Here is a 19952-nt window from a genome sequence, read left to right as displayed (position 1 = left end):
TTTATGATGGTCTAATTATTAATTTTCCTTGAGAGCAAGCATCACATGATAACTCATTAGATTGAAGAATCTTTTGGCTCTTCAACGGGTGTTCACTTGAATTCTCAATAATTCTTCTTATCATTATAGACCTTATATGACCCAATCTATCATGCCAAATAGCAAATATATCTGGAACTTCATGTTCATTGTTGCATATATTTCAATTACACGTATATGAGTATAATACAATCTAGAAGATAAGAAACCTTTCGAATATATGTTATTCATTTGAGAAAGCAGAGATAATATATGGATATTCGACATTATTCTTACTATGATTCTCAATATGATAACCATTACAACGTATATCTTTAAAACTTAAAAGATTTTTCTCTTTGATTGGCTAGAGAACAATGCATTGTCAATTGTAAATTTTGTTCCTCTAGATAAAATAATATTTGTTTTTCCAAAACCTTCAATCAAGTTTGCAGAACCTGATATTATATTTACTTTTTCTTTCAGCATTACCAATTTGGAAAAATATTTTTTATTTGTAAGTATTGTGTGTGTAGGTGCACTGTCTGCTAGACATAGATCTTCTTTACTCATTTTTTAATCACCAACATATGAAAATGATCCATGTTTCTTAATTAAAAGAAAATAATTACAATAAAAAAAAACAACGCTTAAAATCTACAAAAGTTATTAAAAATATATGAAGATAGATAAAAGAAAACAACAACATCAAGTCTAGATATTCTCAAAGTCAAAAGAAACACTTGAAATTCCATCAACCGTGCCAATCTTCTCTTCGGGAGATTCAAAGAAGTCCACCACATCCAAATTTGTCATATAGGTGGGTTAAATATTGTCACTACTCTAGTATACAAAATTTGCTTCCACATTTTTCTCTTTTTTCTTCAGGGAGGCTTGATAGAGATCAACTAAGTGTTTTGACATATGACAGATACGTGACCAATGCCCAGTCATTTCACATTGGAAGCATTTATTTTCAACACTCTTTGAACTTTTATCTTGCGGAGCTTTTCCTTTGTGATTATCATTTTGTGTGATTCTTTTGAAATTACTACCACAAAAATAATAATTATTTTCTCTTCCTCTGCCATGGTCTCAACAATTAACATTCACATCATTCATTTCAGGGAATGTAGTTCCAGTTGGTCATGATTCGTGGTTCTTCATCAATAACTCATTATTTTGTTCGACCACGAGAAGACATGAAAACTAGTTCAAAATATTGTTTTAAACTTTTCTCTCAATATTTATTGCTACTGCAGTTGCATATTCGAGACATGAAATGTAGCAAATATCTTCTCTAACATATCAAAATTAGTAATTTTCTCTTCGTATAACAACAATTTTGAACTGATTTTAAAAATGTGGAGTTGTAATCACTTACTGATTTAAAATCTTGTAGCCTTAAATGCATCCACTCATAACGAGTTTTAGGAAGAATAACTGTTTTTTTTATGATCATACCTTTCGTTCAAATTTTTTTACAAGATACATGGATCATTTTTTATTGTAAGATATTCAATTTTTAATCCCTCGTTGAGATGATAACGAAGAAAAATCATAGTTTTTTCTTTGTCCTGACTGGATGTCGTATTTTCTTCTTTAATTATTTCTCCCAAGTTCATAGCATCTAGGTGAATTTCGACATCGAGCACCCATAACAAATAATTATTGTCATTATTGTCAAGGCTGCAAATTCTAATTTTGTAAGGTTTTTCATGGCAACACTATCACACAATATTGTATCTATATTAGAAATTCAATATATACTAAATATGAAAATAACATTTAAATTATTAATTATAATAAAGAGAAAAAAAATTGACCTACCTTTAGGACTAATATTCAACGATGGAAGCAACAGGAGCTCATGCTGATAACGTGTTGAAATTGAGGAGCACGACGGAGCACAATAGATATGGAGAAAATATAATATAATAATATATAATATAATATAATAATAAAATAAAACAATTAAAATTATGAAAATTTAATAATATGAAATTTAGTAGAAATTTGAAGTATATTTCTCACCAATGTGTGTGATTTTAAGATCCACCAAATGTCACTATTTATAAACAAAATGACAAGTAGGATGTTGTCTTACATGGACCAAGCATGAATAACTACAAGACACAAGAACAATATGAAGATTGACACATGACTTTTAGAACACTAAACAATGGACAGCTATTTATTTTTATAATATTTATAATAGATGATTAAATTTTAAAATTTTCAAATCATTGAAAAGTTTATAAATTTAGATTAAATTTAATAAACCCAAACAATAACAATCCGACGTGAATCTTGGTCGGACTCATGAAACATGACCCGACCTGACCTAAGAAGCTAAGGGGGTGTTTAGCTCAACAACATGAGTTAAGTTGAGTTGGTATATGGCCCACCAACTTTAAATATTGGTGGAGTTGAGTTGGTATATTTTACCAACTCACCCCAACTCACCCAAACTCTCCCAAACTCTCCCTTATTCTTATGTTTTCAATGGCTCCACCCATCGGCCATTGTCACACTCTGAGAACTAACTTCGGACTCCGAAAACCACTTCCGATGATAACTTCGACGACTAACTTCGGGCTCCGACAACCATTTTCGTTGACAACTTCGAGCTGCAACAATCATCTCTGATGACAATTTCGATGATGAAATTCGAACTCCGATAACCACCTTTGATGACAACTTCGACGACCAACTCTGACAACCAATTCTGGCCTTCGACAACCACCACCGTTGACCCAACTCTAACAATCACCTTCACGCTACCAACTCTGACGACCAATTGGCTCTGGCAATAAACTCTGATGACCAACTTCGACAATCACCTTTGTAGGCTCCGACAACCACCTCCGACTACAAACTTTGATGAAAACCACCTTTGATGATCACCTTTGAGCGAGCAACTCCGACGACCAACTTGAGGTTTTGATAACCACCTTCGACGACAAACTCCGACAACCAACTCTAATACCACCTTCAAACGGTTAACTTTGGGCTTCGATAGTCATCTTCAACTATAATCTCCAGTGAAAATCATCTTTAATGATCAACTTTGACGACTACTTTTGCCCGACCAACTCCGAGATTCGAAAACCACCTCCGATGATAAACTTTGACAACTAACTCCAATACACCTTCATGTGACCAACTTTAGGCTCCGACAACCACCTCTGACTACAAAATCCAGCAAAGATCATATTCGATAATCAGTTTCAACAACCACTTCCGACTACTATAAAACTGATGGCTATTAAAGTATGTTGTAAGGTTGTTGATTATATGAAAAAAATATTATTTTGTCTACATTAACTGCATTGAATTCACATATCAAATGAATGTTAAGAATATTTAGACAAAAAGTATGTATGTAGTTGAAAAGTATATAACATATAACAACAAAAAACTGTAAAATGAATTTTTTTTTTTCTAGAATATTTTCCAGCATGAATTAATGAAAAATAGAGATTTGTTCTTTGATGATCTTCCAAATTTAGAGGAAATGAAAGTGAAACTGTTGAAGAAATGTGGTGACATTCCATTTGCTGTTACAATGATGGTGGAGATTTAACTAAAAAAATTCACGACGTAGTAAAAATATAGAGCAACAATAGGAAGAAGAAGAAAAATAAAAGATAATAATGAAATTTATGGAGAAAAATTAGTTAGAATAAAAAATTTTGATTTCACTATAGTTTCTCATTTTATTTAACCATATTTCTACAGGAAATGTAATAGGTTAATTGTCGTTTATTGCCCAAAAAAGAAAGAAAGAATGAAAAGTTTTAAAAATTAAAAGAAAAAATTGCTATCCATATTGTATTAAAACAAAAATGGGTAGAATTATTGAATAAAAAAGTTTCAAAATAAAAATAGTAACCATAAATGCATATTATTTAGAATTCAAAAATCTGTATCAATAGTCAGATATATACACCCTAAATACAGACATATGAGCTCAGACCAAATAACTATGTATTCGAAACACATATATATAAATTCTATAGACATATGAACTCAAAATATCTTATCTCAACTCAGCACTCTAAACAATTTCTGAATGTTAATTTTTGAACTCAAATATGGTAATACTATTGCCTAAGTTGGGTCCCACTAATTGATTTTTGTTCACGGATTGATTTTTACTTTATTTTATGTAATTTCAATACCATAGAATAATCCAATTGAAATTTGAATCAGGACTAAAGGGGAATCTGAGCATTGAACCTAAAATTTATTATTATTTTTTTAAAAGAATTTAAATTAGCACACCCAACCCTCAAAATGCTAATGAAGGCTTAGATAAAAGCTATTTTATTTTTAGTTAAAAGAATTGTTGTGGCAAATTTCGTAATTTCAAGTTTGAGAAAATGGGAGTTAAGGTTTATTAAAGTAATATTAAAATTAATGGAAATTATTTATAAATTCATAATGTGCTAAAAATTAGGTTTAACTTGTGTAGTCAAATAAAACAAATATGTCGAACTAGTGGAATTGAGAATACCATGTCGGCACGTGATCACACAAAGACTAAAAGAAGACACACTACAACATATTTATATATCATATGTATAATTTAACTGTTGATAACCAACATAACTTATTTAGTGTAGTAGTTGTTGGGTTTGCCCTTGAAGTTGTGCCCTCTAACGTGTCTCAAGATTATCACTAACTTGGTATATATCATTCTTTTAGTATTTTTTTTCTTCTTATGATTATTTTTTTGTTTTCTGTTGCACAATCGACAATTAAAGAACACAAAAAAAAAATGTAGAGATAAGAAAAATTGACATACAGATATACGTGGTTCACTAACAGTGTGTTAGCTAACGTCCACGGGTAGAAGGAGAACAATATTATTTGAGAGAATGTTTTCAGCGAGACCCCCGTACTAGGTTGTTCAAAGCACCAACAAACAGATTCAAGGAGTTCAACATTTTCTTTATGGGTTTGATTCAGATTATCTTCATGTAATATTAAGCAACCATTGGTGTGGTGCTTAATTTGAAGTGAAAGTAGCCATTGTTGTAAATTTTTTAGAGTAATTTGTAAGATAAACTGCGAACTATCTATTTATAACTCTATATCATAGTAGAACTCATTGTTGTAGAAGAAAAAACATATAAGATAATAATAAAATATATACAAAGATCCTTATACTTGAGAGGTGGGTAGACCACAATGGTCTTATAATACAAAATGTTATCGATATCGTCACTGATGTGGAAATTTTGATGTTGTCTTTAGCCCCCATTCCTTCCGGACCATCTTAGAAGTCAATAAAATTTTCACTAAAAAAACCAAATTGTAAATTAATTATTTTTTATTTCGTAAAAGTGAGTTTAACTTAGTGATAATTGACGTGATCTTTCAACTTAAAGGTTGGAGGATTGATCCACCATCTCATAGTTTTTTTTTTTTTTGAAATAATAATGTATTGGACCACCAAACCAATCAACAAACCTCCTCACAAAGTGCTTAAGGAAATCCAATCCGACAAACTACAAAGAACCCTACCAACATCCTCGGGGGGAGAGGAAGAGGCATTAACAAAATAAAACCTCCCAATTCCTAAAGAAAGCTGTAGTTTGCGCAAGATGGTGCACCACCTCATTTGAAGAGCGTGGACATCAAACAAAAGATCGCAAATGAGTATCATCCATAGTTGATTCAATTTGGAGTAAAATTTTAATTATATGCAAATTTAATTTGATTCAAGACATCTATCTAACTTATCATTTTATTTAAATTTGACCCATTTGTATATTATAATTTGAATAAAAGCTTCTATAGATAAGATTCCTAATTGGCAAGTTTGTTTAAAATGATGGAGAATAAATGGAGGGAGAAAAGGAAGTTGATTGATTTAAGAATGAAAAAAATGGGAATGAGGTTTTTGGGAGAATCATGTTTTATTTATTTATTATTTTTTTTTTTTAAAGTGAGATGAAATTCAAATTATTTATGACTTAGAGATGCCACATGTCATAACTTTATTAGATTGTGTGTGATCCCTTCTTTCTTCTTTCTCTCTCATCTATTAACAATCTTACATGTGTCAACTTTCGATTGATCCATGTTTGTCACATCATCAATCACATCGAATTTTACTTCCAATCTTCTTTTACTCGTATATTTTTCATTTAAATTTTGATTCAAACGATTTAAGATGCACTGGAATCGTTTTTCTGAGCTCTACGAGATAAATATTTTGAAACAAGGGTGTGTGTGAATTGACTTTTTAAATATTTAATTAAGTGTTTATAAGTGAATTTTTTTTTATAAACACTTCAAAAATCAATCCAAATGGACCCAAAAATAATCAATACAACAACTTGAATAGGTTATCATCCAAACATAACTTTCAATGGCTTAGGTTTAGAATTAAATAAGATATGTTCATATAATATATATTTATTATCAACACGATAGTAAATCTCATTGGCCAAACTTAAAGCCATGTTTGACTGTCTCATTGATAACATGAATGACTAACTTATTTTACAATTTAGATTTTTTTTCCTTTTAAGAATATATTCGAAGTTCCCTCCCCTATAATATATTGACAAAAATTTTTCTGAAAGTTGGTGAAAATTATATTTTTAACTAAAATAATTTTCAAAATTTCACCGTCGTTCTAAAAAAGTTTTATTGAAGGGAAAAATGTAAAACTATATGTATATATATAATAAATCCAATAATTATTAGTTTGAAAAGGCTTAGTGGCATTTTGTCCTTGATATTAGTTGAAATCAACGTAAAATGGCAAGGAATATAAGACAAATTGGAAGCTAATTTTTGTAGTTGAATTAATCTAACAATTAATTAAGATAAGCTCAAAACTTAAATAGGTTGAATTATGAACTCATTCATTTTGTAATTATTGAATGCTTTACTTTTCTTTTAAGAAAAACCTCAAACTTAAATATCAAAGAGTAAACATGAATATGCGACAACCAAACACCATTTATTTTGAAAAATTAAAATTTTCACATCTTGATTTTTTTTTTTTTTTGAAAATTTAGAAAACAATGCGGAGCTAATAAGTTAAAAAGGGTAATACTTGAGGTGGAGCTCCATTCCATCCAATCACATAGAAAAAAAAAATTAAAAAAATATATTTATCTTGTGATAGATTGTGATTTAGACTGAGATGTACTCAATAATTCTGTTTTAAAAATGGTGGAACCCTGTATCACTCAAAATACATTTCTATTTTTGAAGGAATAGAAAACATTGATAGTTTGTGTTGACACATAGATCTCGTCTCGTTCTTGAGCCTGTAAATGAAGCTCCTTTTGCGCTTGCGAGTGCGTCTAAATGGACTTGTAAGAAAACTCGTGTCGAATCAAACACACAATGATATCATAGTTAGTACAAGAAGTGTTTAATTTAGCTAATCACTTAGAATATTGCTTATCCTCTAAGGTGGTGGAAAGAGATTATTTATAGAGTTCATCATCTGATATCTACTTGGGACATGTGTCATACTGATGACGCCAACATAAGTATAGCTCCAGAGATTGCAGGCTTTCAATCACTGAGTTCAACTTGAATATTACACCTTTGGTGATGGGGAATAAACTCAACTTGGTTGATCAACACAATACATAAGACTTTGACTTTTTATTTAGAGATTCTCGAGCCCCTATGTGTACTCTAAGAATGTATTGGACTTAGACCTTACCTAGGACTAACCCCCCCTTAACCATTTGGAGAAATATATATGTATACAAATTTATGGCAATAAGGGTTTATATTAGTTTTAAAGAGGAATTGGGATAAAATTGGACAAACTATTGAATACAAATGAGGGTTGAATCAATAACATTTATATCAGACATAAAAAAAGAGGAGGAAAAAAAAAAGAATGGAGGGTCATCTTCTTGATCATTTTTAACCTAACTTAAAATAGATTTTTATCAATATTCAATATATTTTTATAACGTTACTATAATATTGTCTATTTTAGGTAAAACTGCTCTAATTATTTTGCTTTTGGTTTTGATTATGTTGTTAATATAAAAGGATTTTAAAAAAGTTTTAGAAAAATCTATAATAATATTACAACTTTTTAAAATTTAAGATTATTATTGAAACCAAGTTCACAATATATTTTCAATAGTTTATATAAATAGTTGGTAGAGTACGGAGGACTTTATTTTAAGAAAAAAGATTAAAGAGAAGAAAAGAGAATATCTAAATGTGGTTTAAAGCAATTGAAATTAAAATTTAGCGCAAATTGACATGGAAAAGAATATTTTAAAGGTGGAGGGAGAATATTAAAATATTAACGTGAGCGTATAGAAAGGGTGTTTATATTTTTATGGTTTAAAACCTTATTTTGGTTGTGGAATTTTGAAACTTGTTTTATTTTAGTTCTTAAACTTTAAAAACGTCTTTTTGAATTTTAAGGTGTTTATTTTGTTTTTACTATTTAAATTTACTTAACTCTTAAATAAAATAAAGAGATGACTTATATTTTTAAATCAAATAAATTAGTCACGCTGGAAAATGTAAAGTTTTAATTTTGAATTAGGTGATAAAGTAATTTTCTATAAAACTCAAAAACCATTTTGTATTTAAGATTTTGACGTCTTGGTTGTTGACATTTTACTTCACCATCATTTTTGCTCAACACATGTTAAATTCAATTCCATCAAATGGTTAATAAAATCATAATAATAGAGACTAAAATAAATATTTTTTAAAAATTCAAGAACTAAATATAATTGTTTTTAAAATTTTAAAGACTACGATAGAATTAGATTAAAAAATCAAGGCTTAAAATAAGATTTAAACCTTTATTTATTTATTTGGATTGTTTAGTGAGTGGAATAGAATATATAATAATATAAATAATAGTAATAAATAAATATAAGGAATAAAGTACAAGGAAAACTAAAAATGGAATAATAATAAATATCCACGTTTTGAGCTCACGGGTTTGAGAAAATCCAACTAACTGCCACGTGTCGGTGAAATCGCATAGCACGGCTCGCACGTGGTCGTTTTCCAAATTTACCCACTTTCAAAGCGACCCTTATGGTCCCCATCTCAATGACCCGAATCTATTTTTCAATCGAACGGCTGAGATTTCTCGACACCACGAGCCCAATTAATTATTTCTTTATTTTTTTGTACCAACGTTAAATAATTTTATTATTATTATTTTAAAAATAAAAAGACGTGCTTCTCTCGCTTTGCTTTGTTTTTTTTCCTCTTTAATATTAAAGAAGCGAAAATTCTCTCTTTCTTTTCCTCCTCTGTTTGTGTAGCGAATTTTCATGGTGTAGGAGAAAATTTTTATTTTAATTTCTTCTTCTTTTCTCGTCGCTTCGAAAATTGTTCAAGTATTAATTCTCTGGAAATTTTGAAATGGAGTGGGATTTCTTAGGTTTGAACTCGAAGAATGTGGCTATGGCTATGCCTTTGAAAGAAGAATTTCAAGATACTTCTAAAAATTCAGGTATGTTTATCTTTCTTCTTCTTCATCTTCTTCTTCTTCGATTTCTATGGCGGAATTTGCAGTTTTATATGATCGAATATTTGAATGTCTCTGTTAGGGGTAGAGTTTACTGAGATTTTTTTTTTTTTTTTTTTTTATGGTAATGAATTTTGAATTTTGAATTTTCCGATGAAACAAACAGAAAATTTGGGGAAGAAAATTTATGAGAGTAAGTGTAAGAAAGAAAACCACGTTTGGCACGCTGTATTGAAATGTAAATTTGAGGTACAAAAAAGAACTGACACACATAAAGTTTCTGGGGCAAAATATATTTTATATTAAATTAAAATTAATCATTTTTTAAATAAATATATTTATTTAAAAATTATTAGTTTTGTACTTCTTGTACTTTTTCCATATTCGAAATTTTCATTTTCTAATTTTCATATAGAGATTTTATTTTTGGTTTTCTGTTTTTAGAGGAGTTTTGAGTTCCATGTCTTTACTCTATATAATTTTTTGAACTTCAAATTCCACCTAATTCTAAAACAGAAAAACAAAAGAATACTACTTTCATTTATAAATTTTTATCATTCATTTTCTGAAATTTTAAAAAGAAAAAGAATAACTTTTTAAAAACTTGTTTAATGTGAAAATATAATATAGAATATAAGTAAAAACAAGCTAAATATCATGAATAAAAAACTAAAAAATAAAATCGTTACCGAACTAGTGTTGTGTTGGGTGTTTAGATTTTGAAAATAAGGGTATTTTCAATTTTTTATCTAAAGAATTTAAATAAAAATGATTTTTTATAAAAACATTTTTTTCTAATTATTTCAAATATATCCTTTAATTTTTTTTAATCATATGGGTATTTTTTTTTTAATAATTTCTTAATCAAACAATTAAATTTGATAGAGACAATAAATTCAAGGAGTGGTTATAAGTATTTTTTTTTTAAAAAAAAAGAAATAAAAGTGAACTTTGACTTAGATTTTAAATATATGTTTAAAAATGGATAAAACCAAATGGTTATGGGGCTGGTACATTGCAGATTCCGAGAATAGTGTTTTCAAGTCCATGGATTTTTATTTTTGTTTTTTTGTGAAATATAAAATTTGAAAAGTATTTAAATACAATAAAAAAAATAGACTTGGAAAAATGTGAATTTTAAAAACAATGATATTTTATTTTAATTAATTAATTAAAGAATAAAATATTTAAGCAAAAAGTTTATATACTCGTTTCTCCTTTCATTGTCGAATGCGAAACGCGTCCTAGGGTTTTTTTATTCTACTTTAATTTAAACTTGCGCGTGAAGATATTAACTTAACTTTAAACTTTTAATTCATTATCAATAAAAGTAAAATAATAATGATGTGGCACTTTGAGTGCGCTATTAGATTAATAAATAAATAAATATAATGATACAGCTGGATATCTGCACTGTCCATATTAACAATTAAATACTTCAAACCCGTGGTAAACACTTTACTTATTTTTTTAATACCAAACCTAAAACTTTATTTATTCATTTGTTTTTGTTTTTTAAATCTCACGTCCATATGGCCATTTCGTATAATAATGATGATACAATTATATGCAATTTTTTTTTCTTTTTTAAGTTCTTAGATTTTTGGTTTAAGTAATACTTTTGGTTTTAGTATATTTTTGTTTTTGTACTGTCAACTTTGGTTCTATATTTTCAAAAGGATTATTTTGATTTTTATACTTTCAACTTCAGTTTAATTTGGTACTTAAACTTAAAAAGAATTATCATTTTGATCTCTTAAAAATGAAATGTATAGACCAAAATAGTCACGTTTTAAAATTATAAGAACAAATTTGAACTTACCAAAGTTCAAATATAAGGACAAAAATGAACATTTTGAAAGTACGAAGACTAAAGTTGAAAGTATATTGATCAAAATGAACATTTTGAAATTACAGAGACTAAAATGAACCAAAGATAAAAATATGGGGATCAAAATAATATTTAAACTTAAATTCTTCTTATTCTTCTTATTCTTCAAGATTATTTATAATAACAGATCCAACTGGTTAAAACATATGTTGTGGACTTAGTTAAGTTGAATAAGCTCCCAGTGATGGTCTTTTGAACTTAAAATGCATTAAGGAATGAAATTTGATTTGGGGTTTGTTTGATTTGGCAGCAATGGTGAGTGGTTCAAGTATGCAGTGGTCATTCTCAAACAAGGTTTCTGCTGTTCCCCAATTGCTGTCTTTCAAGGCTTCTCAAGATGAGAAGCAAAGGAAAATTATTGTTGACCCACTTGTCTCATCAGACACTCCAAATCCTTCCCATAGGCCATATTCTTCTGTAATTCAGGTTTCACTTTCTTCACTTTTCTCCTTGATTGATGATGCTCAATGTTTTGATGTAATTAATGGACAAGAAGAAATGGCCTAGTGATGATTCATTGATTTTGCGTTGTTGGGTTTCTCTTTTGTGTGTAGAAGAATGTAGCCTCAGATAAGAAGGCTGGAAACCAGTATGCAATGACAGTTTACCCTTTCCAAAATGCCAAGGCGCTTCCGGTGGATTGTTCACAAGATGTGAAGATGTTTCCGATTTCAAACCAACCACCAAGCAATGCAGTTCCAGTGGCTTTTAACGTCCCAATATTTCAATCCCATTTGGTTCCTTCTGGCCAACCTGTGGTTGGTTCCAATGTTAACTTGCAGCCATTTGGTGGGGTTCCAATTGCAACCTCCATTTCGGTTCCTTTCACGAGCTCTGTGGTCGGTACCACCGAGTTAAGGTACTGGGCTTTCAGAGATAGAACTAAGATAGATTTCATTGGCAAAAACTGTCTTGAAAATTGATGCTTAGCTTACCTTTTCTTTCTAGGAATGCTTCAAAACCTCCGGGTTCGATGGCACAGCTGACGATCTTCTACGCAGGGTCCGTATATGTTTATAATGACATCTCTCCTGAGAAGGTATCTGTTTTTTTAGAAACTCTAGTTTTCTTTTTGCCTTCCTGACCATTTGGGGAAGAAACAATTCTCAGTTTATTGTTGTTTTTGTTCAGGCTCAGGCTATCATGCTTCTGGCTGGCAGTAATGGGCTGCCGCAAACGCTAAACAACATACTTTCAACAGGTCAAGTGAAGGCATCATTCACTGGTGAAAGTTTCCATGGAATGCCACTCCTTGGTCTTTCAAATCCACATTCTAAGGGTCATAATGCAGGAGTAGGATCTTGTAGTAACACTGAGCTACCTACTGCTGCTAAACCTATACAAACCTCAGTGTCATCTCATCCTAACCATTCCGAACCTCCCATGGATGCCAGTTCCGTTGCACCGATTTCCCCGATTCCCCCAACATTCATACCTGCAGGTATAAAGCCATTTTCACTCTACTCTAGTCCATATATTTTCAAAAGTGACGACTTTTAACAACAAAAATGCTCAAATCCGTCTCGTCGCCTCCTCCCTGCAGCTGTACCTCAGGCTCGAAAGGCATCCTTGGCTCGGTTTTTAGAGAAGCGCAAAGAACGGTAAGTTCTCAGCCTGGTTCTTTTACTATGATTGTGTAGTACTTTTGTTCCGACTCGGAATTTTGCGAACCTACTCCCACCTTGTATTCATGGATATAGCTAACTGTTAGTAAACTTTGTAAATCTTTGTGTCAACCTTTATTGTATACTTTTTCTCACTTTCTTTATTTGTGATTTCATAACACATTCTTTCGTATTTCAATTTCATAACACGTTCTTTCTTATGTCGTTTTTAGGATAAACACTTGCCCCTACAGTGTTGCAAAGAAAACATCAGACTGCTCATCGTCAACATTGGACCTGATGGCCTGATATTTGGTCAAGGGCCAGTGCCAATCTTTGGACTCATCAAAAACCGGTGTCCATCATGTTAGAGAAGTTTAGATATAATCATCCAAAGCAAATTTTGTCAATCTGTTAGCTTAGATTGATTCTTGGTTTTAGTTTAGTTTAGTTTTTTTTTTTAATATTTTTCTTTTGTTCAATTGAAAAGCAAAGAACAGTATGTATCTTAGCTGCTCCGTATTTATGTAAAATATAGCTTTTATTTATACCCAGAGAAACAATGGGATGATATTTTGTATTGTATCAAAATACTTGAAAGATCATTTTTTCCCCTTTGAAAAATTATGCCAAAAAAACACTATTCTGAATGATTCTGCTGTGTCTTTCCTCAACTTGAAAACATGATAGAGAATCAACCAGAAAATTTTCATTTGTTTTGGACCCACTCATCACATGCTTGCTGAGAACATTTTGCAGTGTTCTTTATGATCTCTCTCTCTCTCTCTCTCTCTCTTCAAGACTATTTTTTTTAGTGTTCACATGTTATTTTAAAATTCAAAGAAGGAATAATTTAATATAGACAGAAGTGAGAAACCCCACAAGAAAAGAACATTCAACCAAACATGGAGGTAGAGCATGGACAATTTACTGATATTTATTTCTATTTTCTTTCCCATTCTAACAGATATTGTTTTTACTCAAGACAATGAAGAGCAATCTGTTGCGATTGAATTATTATGTTTGATGTGACATTTAAACCTTTTCAACATTATCTTCTTCTTTCCCCCATTATTTCAGAGGATCACCAAAATTTCTCCCTTTCTATATCTGGAATCCTCTTTTTGGGAAATAGGGGAAGTTCTTAAAGAACAACTGATAAAATGATTATAGCTGTTTTGTTCGACTGTTTTCTACATGCCAAAATAAAACATGCTTCACGTTTTTAGTTTTGGTTGATTCTCTATTTCTTGAAAGGTGAGAACAAAAAAGTTATCAATCTAACATGTAGATCTGAAGGGAGTATGATTAGCGTAAAATTTGAAGTACTAACAGAATATGGGAAAAGACAGAGTTGAAACATTCTCAATAGTTGAAACACCCTAAAAAACCTTCCACTTGTGTTGAATTTGAGAAAACAGACTTCATTGTTGTGCTCAAAGTTACTTGTTTTGTCTTCTGTTTCTTGGATCAGCCTCTGAAAAGTGATTTTGCTACCTTCAACTTATTTCCATTCAAAAGATTTAAGAGAGAGATGGAAGACAGTACATTCTTCATTTTCTCTCATTCTTGGAGTAAAATCTTAGAACCACATAGAAGAACAACCGGTAAAGCACTCCCCAAGCTAGTAGAATCACAATGTCGTACCATATATGTTCCATATTAATGTCCATCGAAAACAGAACGTCTTCTCCGATTAGCAAGCAGCCAGGTTGCAAATCGGTAGAAACATTATGCAACCTGCTAAACCTTACATCTCCCATAGGACCAGGTGAAAGATCATTGGGATTTCCTTGATAGCATCTTTTACCTTTGAACTCATTGATCAACAATGATTCAAATGGATACTTTATTGCAGAGATGTAATGGAGCCACCTCCAATATACTGGTATTTGAGTTCGTTTCAAGAAGAACCCACAAGTGAGGAAGAAAATGGCTGTGGTGGCGATAACTACGGCATAGCCTGTGATATAACTTGGTACGAGCGCACTCACAAGCATAACGTATGAGTTTGTTGTAATGAGTGAGGCAAAGAGTGTGATCCAGAAGAAGAAGAGGTTGCCTTTCAAGTGAAGCCAGAATTGTGTTATGGCAGCAAATGTGAAGCCTTGAATGGCAAAAAATGGGAGATAAACAATGAGAGATGAAATGACATAGGATGATGCTCGATATGCATTGTGAGAAGTCTCTCTAATGAAGATGAACCTTTCTTGAATGAATGTCGGGACAGCGTCGTTTGATGAAAAGAAAACAAGACAAACTGCAAAGATGTAGAAGTTGAGAAGCCTGTTGATGTCTCTAAAGGAAGCATGACTAAGGTTTTTGAACATGGAGGAGAGAATCAATGCCATTACTGTCAAAACAATCTCCCTAGACAGAAACAATTCTGGGGTGCGGATCACGTTGAGCGTTGTTCGCCACGAAAGCACAATGACCTCACGAAGCCAAGGATTTGCATATTTAGGACCATGGTCTGTCTCGTCGAGAACTTCCTCAATGTCAAAGTCTTGGAAAGAAGGAAAATGAGAATCCATTGACATGCTGAAGACCGAAGGTATTTTTGCATGAGATGATGGAATTTGGCTTGAAACTATTCCACTTCTAACTCCAGAAATAGGAGTTTTTGCTGGTGTTTGTCCCGGCGTTCTCGCCGGAGTCCATGACGGGTGTCGATGAGGAGTTCCTTTAACACCATTATACACCCAAACAGACAAATCTTTGTAAAATTCAGAAGCTAAACGAGGATTATGAACGCCATTACGATTACTCACTGAAGTTTTGGTAGATTTACGTTCAAGAGATCTATCAAAATCATCATCCTCATTGTCTTCATATGCATATGCAGAGTCAAACTGGCTTGAGTTTGGTCCTGAGGTCATGGAGAATGCTTGACTGCGAAGGTTTAGGAACTTTGGTCCTGGTCCTGTGGTCTTTTTATATGGAGTTCGAGGCGTTTTTGGAACGGGAGTCTTTGCAGTTTGATCAGGTTTGATGCCATGGCGTTGGTATACAACAAGAGGTTCCAACCCGACGTTTGATTCATCATATTCCTTGATCACATCCAATAGATATTCAATGCCGTTTTCGCTATCCGGTACCGGCCTTCCAAATCCGGAAAGATGAGCAGAAAGGTTTAGTGGACTTCCAACATATATCAGTTTTCCCCTGTAATCACATTTGAATCATTAACCAAGATTCAACCCTTCAAACAATATTATCAACAAAACAAAACAACCAAAACTAGGAATTTCAATTTCAGTTGAAAAGTTTCGTGATTTTCTTAATTCTCATACTTCTATCCAAAAGGGTAACCAAGTGTTGTACCTAGCAAGAACAGTTATGCGATCAAGCAACAGTTGAATTCTGTAAGAAGGTTGATGAATGGTCATTAAGACAATACTACCATTTCGAGCAATCTCTTTTACTTTCTCTACTACACTGAAAGCACTAGTTGAATCAAGGCCTGAGGTTGGCTCATCCAAAAATAAGAGAGATGGTTTATGAATGATGTCGATTCCTATCGACACCCTTCTTCGTTCACCTCCTGAAACTCCTCTTCTCCCTTCATCACCTATATAAGTATGCATTGCACTCTACAAAGCGGAAAAAAACAAAGTTATTGGTTAGTGAAGAGTTAGTGGGTAGAATTCAAATTAGGATTTGAAATTTAGATTCGAGAATGACTTGGCCACGTTACTTTACAAGTCTTGTATTGCTTGTGATAGTGATGACTGTCCCCACAAACACACTTTAACTTTGAAGTTCTATATGCTACTGCAATATGATTAGCTGATTTTATTACACAACATGTTTTGTAACATGTTGTTTCATATCGTGCAGATTTTGCTGGCAGATTTTCTCTTTATTTGTTAAAGCATGTACTGAAGATTTCCTAGGATGCTTTCTTATTTTTGCAGAGAATATTATTTTCATTAATTGGAGATCTTCTCAAGACTGACCCATATATAATGTGGTCTTATTTATTTTCTAGGGTTAGCTCATTTAAATGAAAAAAAAAAGTATGTATTCAAGGTTTTAGAGATTATTCAAGAAAAATACAAGTATGCACTATTTGTGAACATTGTCCCAACATTCTCCTACAACTTGGTCACATTACTTTAAAAGTATTTGCTTCTTGTGAAGTGCTAACTGGCCCCACAAATCAACATGTGTCTTTTCAGTATGTATTACCCTCAGTCACATACTTTCTAAAAAAATTTTAGGAGATTACATAACGTTGTATTGCTTCAAGCCAGCACAAAGCGTTATATTGCTCCAAGCTAAACGCACTTAACTTAAAAGTTCTAGGATTTAGCTACCCAAACATGCTTAACTCTGAAATTCTATGATTTAGCCACCAAAAAGGTAGGTACGTCGTTTGAATAGATTTTATCCTCATGCATATACTTCTTAGAAAAATTCTAAGAGGTCAATCAACATTGGATTGCTCCAAGCTAAATACGTCTTACTTTAGATTTCTACGATTTAGTCACCAAAATATAAACTACGTATAGATAGTATCTATGGATTCTTTTTCTTAATTTATACATACTAAGGATCCCCGTCACTAAATATGATCTTAGTCTATTCATATTCATGTACTCTTTCTTTACTCAAATATCACATAATAGGAAGGTTGTAGGTAGGAAAGCAGTGCGTACCTGTAAACCTAGTTGGTCAATGAGCTCATAAACTCTATTCTTCTTCTCCTCCCTGGAAATAGAGGATGGAAGCCTAATCTCAGCTGAAAACATGAAGGTCTCAAACACAGTTAACATTGGGAAGAGTTGATCATCTTGCATAACATAAGATGAAACCATCTTCATGTAACTTGCAGTCACTGGCTTTCCATCGATCCTAACCGATCCCTCGAGGCTTCCTTTCGCCATCCGACCAGCCAAGGCATCGAGAAATGTAGATTTCCCGGCACCACTTGGCCCCAAGATAGCCATGATCTCGCCTCTCATTGCCTGTCCTGAGATGTCATTCAAAAGATAAGCTTCTCTTTTGATCCAAACTCCATCTTTTTTATACTTCTTTAAGACACTATATGACAAGTTATTGAATTCCAAGCCTTGTCCTGGTACCGTCTTTTGCAGCTGCGGCAGTGGCGCTGCTGCTCTTGCAGCCACAGCCTTCTTGTCGATGTCGATAAGGGTCTCAAGACTTCTGTTTGCCGCTCTTCGGCCATCTACTGCCATGGCTAGCTAGCTGCGACAGAGTAGTTTCTAGTATAAGTTGTAAAAAAAAAAAAAAAAAGTGTCATTGAAGAGGCAAGGATGGGGGAGTTGTGAGAAGCTATTAAAAGAAGGAAGGAGAAATTAACAATGAATTTTGGTTTGGTTGTCTCTTTCAAATCTCATTGGTTTTGTCACTGTCTGAACTTTGGTAACTCCAAAAATATTCAATGAAACCATGTGGGGGTAAAACCAAGAGCACAAAAGAAGAATGTTTCGATAAATGCTTCACCAAATCAAACATCTTTCTTTAAATTTTGTCTTAAACTTCAAACACTGACAAATATTTGGAGCCGCAATTCTAAAAAAGAAAAAAAAAACTAACAACTGTGGAATTTGAACCCACGCTTTTACGGACCAGAACCTAAATCTCGAGCCTTAGACCGCACGGCCAAACTATCAATTGTTAGTGCAAATCGACCATTTAGTTAATTGAACAAATCAACATTCCGCCCTAATAAAATCGTGTTGAAAAATAATATATTTGGGTTTATTATTTAATTTAGTTTGTGAAGTTTATTTTTTAATAATTTAGGTTTGATTTGGTAATTATTTAGGTCCCGTTTGGTATTCATTTAATTTTTGTTTTTGAAAATTAAACTTATTTAACCCATATTTCTTGTAAGGATTTGCATCTTTCTTAAGTACAATGGTTGAATTATTAGTCAAATTCCAAAAACAAAAACAAATTTTAGAAAGCTACTTTTTTTTAGTTCTCAAAATTTGACTTGGTTTTTTAAACCTAGTAGATAATAAAAGAAGAAATTTGGGGGTATAACTAATGTCCATAGACTTAATTTTTAAAAACAAAAACAAATAATAAAATAGTTATCAAACGGTACATTAGTTTTTTATTCACTACAAGAATTTTTACATTTTTCCATGCAAAAAAACGTTGGGCAAAGTAATAAAAACGTCGGGATAGGTTATGCCGATGCATTTTTTTTGCGTTGGCAGAATTGTCGTCGTATCCATGTCTGGAGAAGTTCCTCCCGACGAAAACGATTTTCGTCGGCATAAATACCATTTTTGGCAACACAATTGCTTGCGTCGGCATATGTTTTTTCCCAACAAAATACAATTTGCGTCAGAAAAAGCATAGTCCTAAACAACAAAAGTTCAATTCAATATGTAGATTTCTACCCATGTTTATTTACGTCGGCATAAGTTGTTTATAATTTTATATATTTTTTGTAACAATTAAATAACTAATTTTTTATTTCCTTAATACCTAATTATGCACAAACAAAAAATAATCTTCAAACAAATCAATTGAGAATAAATATAACAAAAGTAAGCTTACATATTTAAAAATAAGACTAATATTCAATACATAAGCTATAAAATTTTACGAACAAAAACTGTTATATACAATTATATTTGAGCTCTTACAAATCCCCTATACAAAAAAAAAGTTTAATCTTCCCTATGCCAAAATACCATAAGCCAAAATAAGTGAGATACTAAACCAAACTAAGTAATCATCTCACAAAATCTTCTTGCAATCTCCAAAAAAAATGATCTTTAAGAATTTACACGAACAACCTGAAATAGGAAAAACAAAATGTTTAAAATGGTTATGAGGAATGATCCCTCTCTCAAGCTACAAACAAGTTGTCAATGTTCATAATTAAAACATGATCACCACAAACAACGATTTTACTATCTAAAAAGTGATTAAAATGGTTATAATTAAGACGTGA

At 31.8% G+C, this 19952-nt stretch overlaps 2 protein-coding genes across 3 annotated transcripts; one reads left to right on the top strand and one right to left on the bottom strand.

Moving 5' to 3' along the window:
- The first annotated feature begins 9175 nt into the window (after window positions 1-9175).
- Window positions 9176-13665, top strand: LOC120082399 (protein TIFY 6B-like). 2 transcript variants are annotated; one of them, XM_039037561.2, is made up of 7 exons: window positions 9176-9502; window positions 11659-11834; window positions 11963-12267; window positions 12357-12447; window positions 12540-12849; window positions 12952-13009; window positions 13246-13665. In XM_039037561.2, exons 1-7 carry the CDS (start codon window positions 9412-9414, stop codon window positions 13319-13321), a joined length of 1107 nt encoding a protein of 368 aa, XP_038893489.1. In that variant the 5' UTR covers window positions 9176-9411; the 3' UTR covers window positions 13322-13665. The 2 variants fall into 2 exon arrangements, with proteins under 2 accessions (XP_038893489.1, XP_038893490.1); XM_039037562.2 differs by having other exon boundaries at window positions 9189-9502; window positions 11966-12267.
- A 641-nt stretch (window positions 13666-14306) lies between these two features.
- Window positions 14307-18287, bottom strand: LOC120083547 (ABC transporter G family member STR-like). The gene is made up of 3 exons (XM_039039345.2): window positions 17674-18287; window positions 16337-16605; window positions 14307-16177 (listed from the first exon to the last, which is right to left on the bottom strand). Exons 1-3 carry the CDS (start codon window positions 18211-18213, stop codon window positions 14566-14568), a joined length of 2421 nt encoding a protein of 806 aa, XP_038895273.1. The 5' UTR covers window positions 18214-18287; the 3' UTR covers window positions 14307-14565.
- Window positions 18288-19952: the final 1665 nt, after the last annotated feature.

The sequence above is a fragment of the Benincasa hispida genome, chromosome 8 (genome assembly GCF_027475165.1).
Source record: "Benincasa hispida cultivar pf3 chromosome 8, pf3_genome.v1.1, whole genome shotgun sequence".
Lineage (NCBI taxonomy): Eukaryota > Viridiplantae > Streptophyta > Magnoliopsida > Cucurbitales > Cucurbitaceae > Benincasa > Benincasa hispida.
Note: the sequence above shows the minus strand (reverse complement) of the source record. Positions and strands in the feature narration are given on the sequence as shown.

Bases quoted from the DNA above. Each gene is read 5' to 3' on its own strand.
- LOC120082399 (XM_039037561.2), top strand. From the start codon at position 9,412: ATGGAGTGGGATTTCTTAGGTTTGAACTCGAAGAATGTGGCTATGGCT. The intron at 12,850-12,951 runs GTATAAAGCCAT...TCCTCCCTGCAG, and splicing joins CCCAACATTCATACCTGCAG to CTGTACCTCAGGCTCGAAAG. The intron at 13,010-13,245 runs GTAAGTTCTCAG...TGTCGTTTTTAG, and splicing joins TTAGAGAAGCGCAAAGAACG to GATAAACACTTGCCCCTACA.
- LOC120083547 (XM_039039345.2), bottom strand. From the start codon at position 18,213: ATGGCAGTAGATGGCCGAAGAGCGGCAAACAGAAGTCTTGAGACCCTT. The intron at 16,606-17,673 runs GTACGCACTGCT...TCCGCTTTGTAG, and splicing joins TTGACCAACTAGGTTTACAG to AGTGCAATGCATACTTATAT. The intron at 16,178-16,336 runs GTACAACACTTG...ATGTGATTACAG, and splicing joins CGCATAACTGTTCTTGCTAG to GGGAAAACTGATATATGTTG.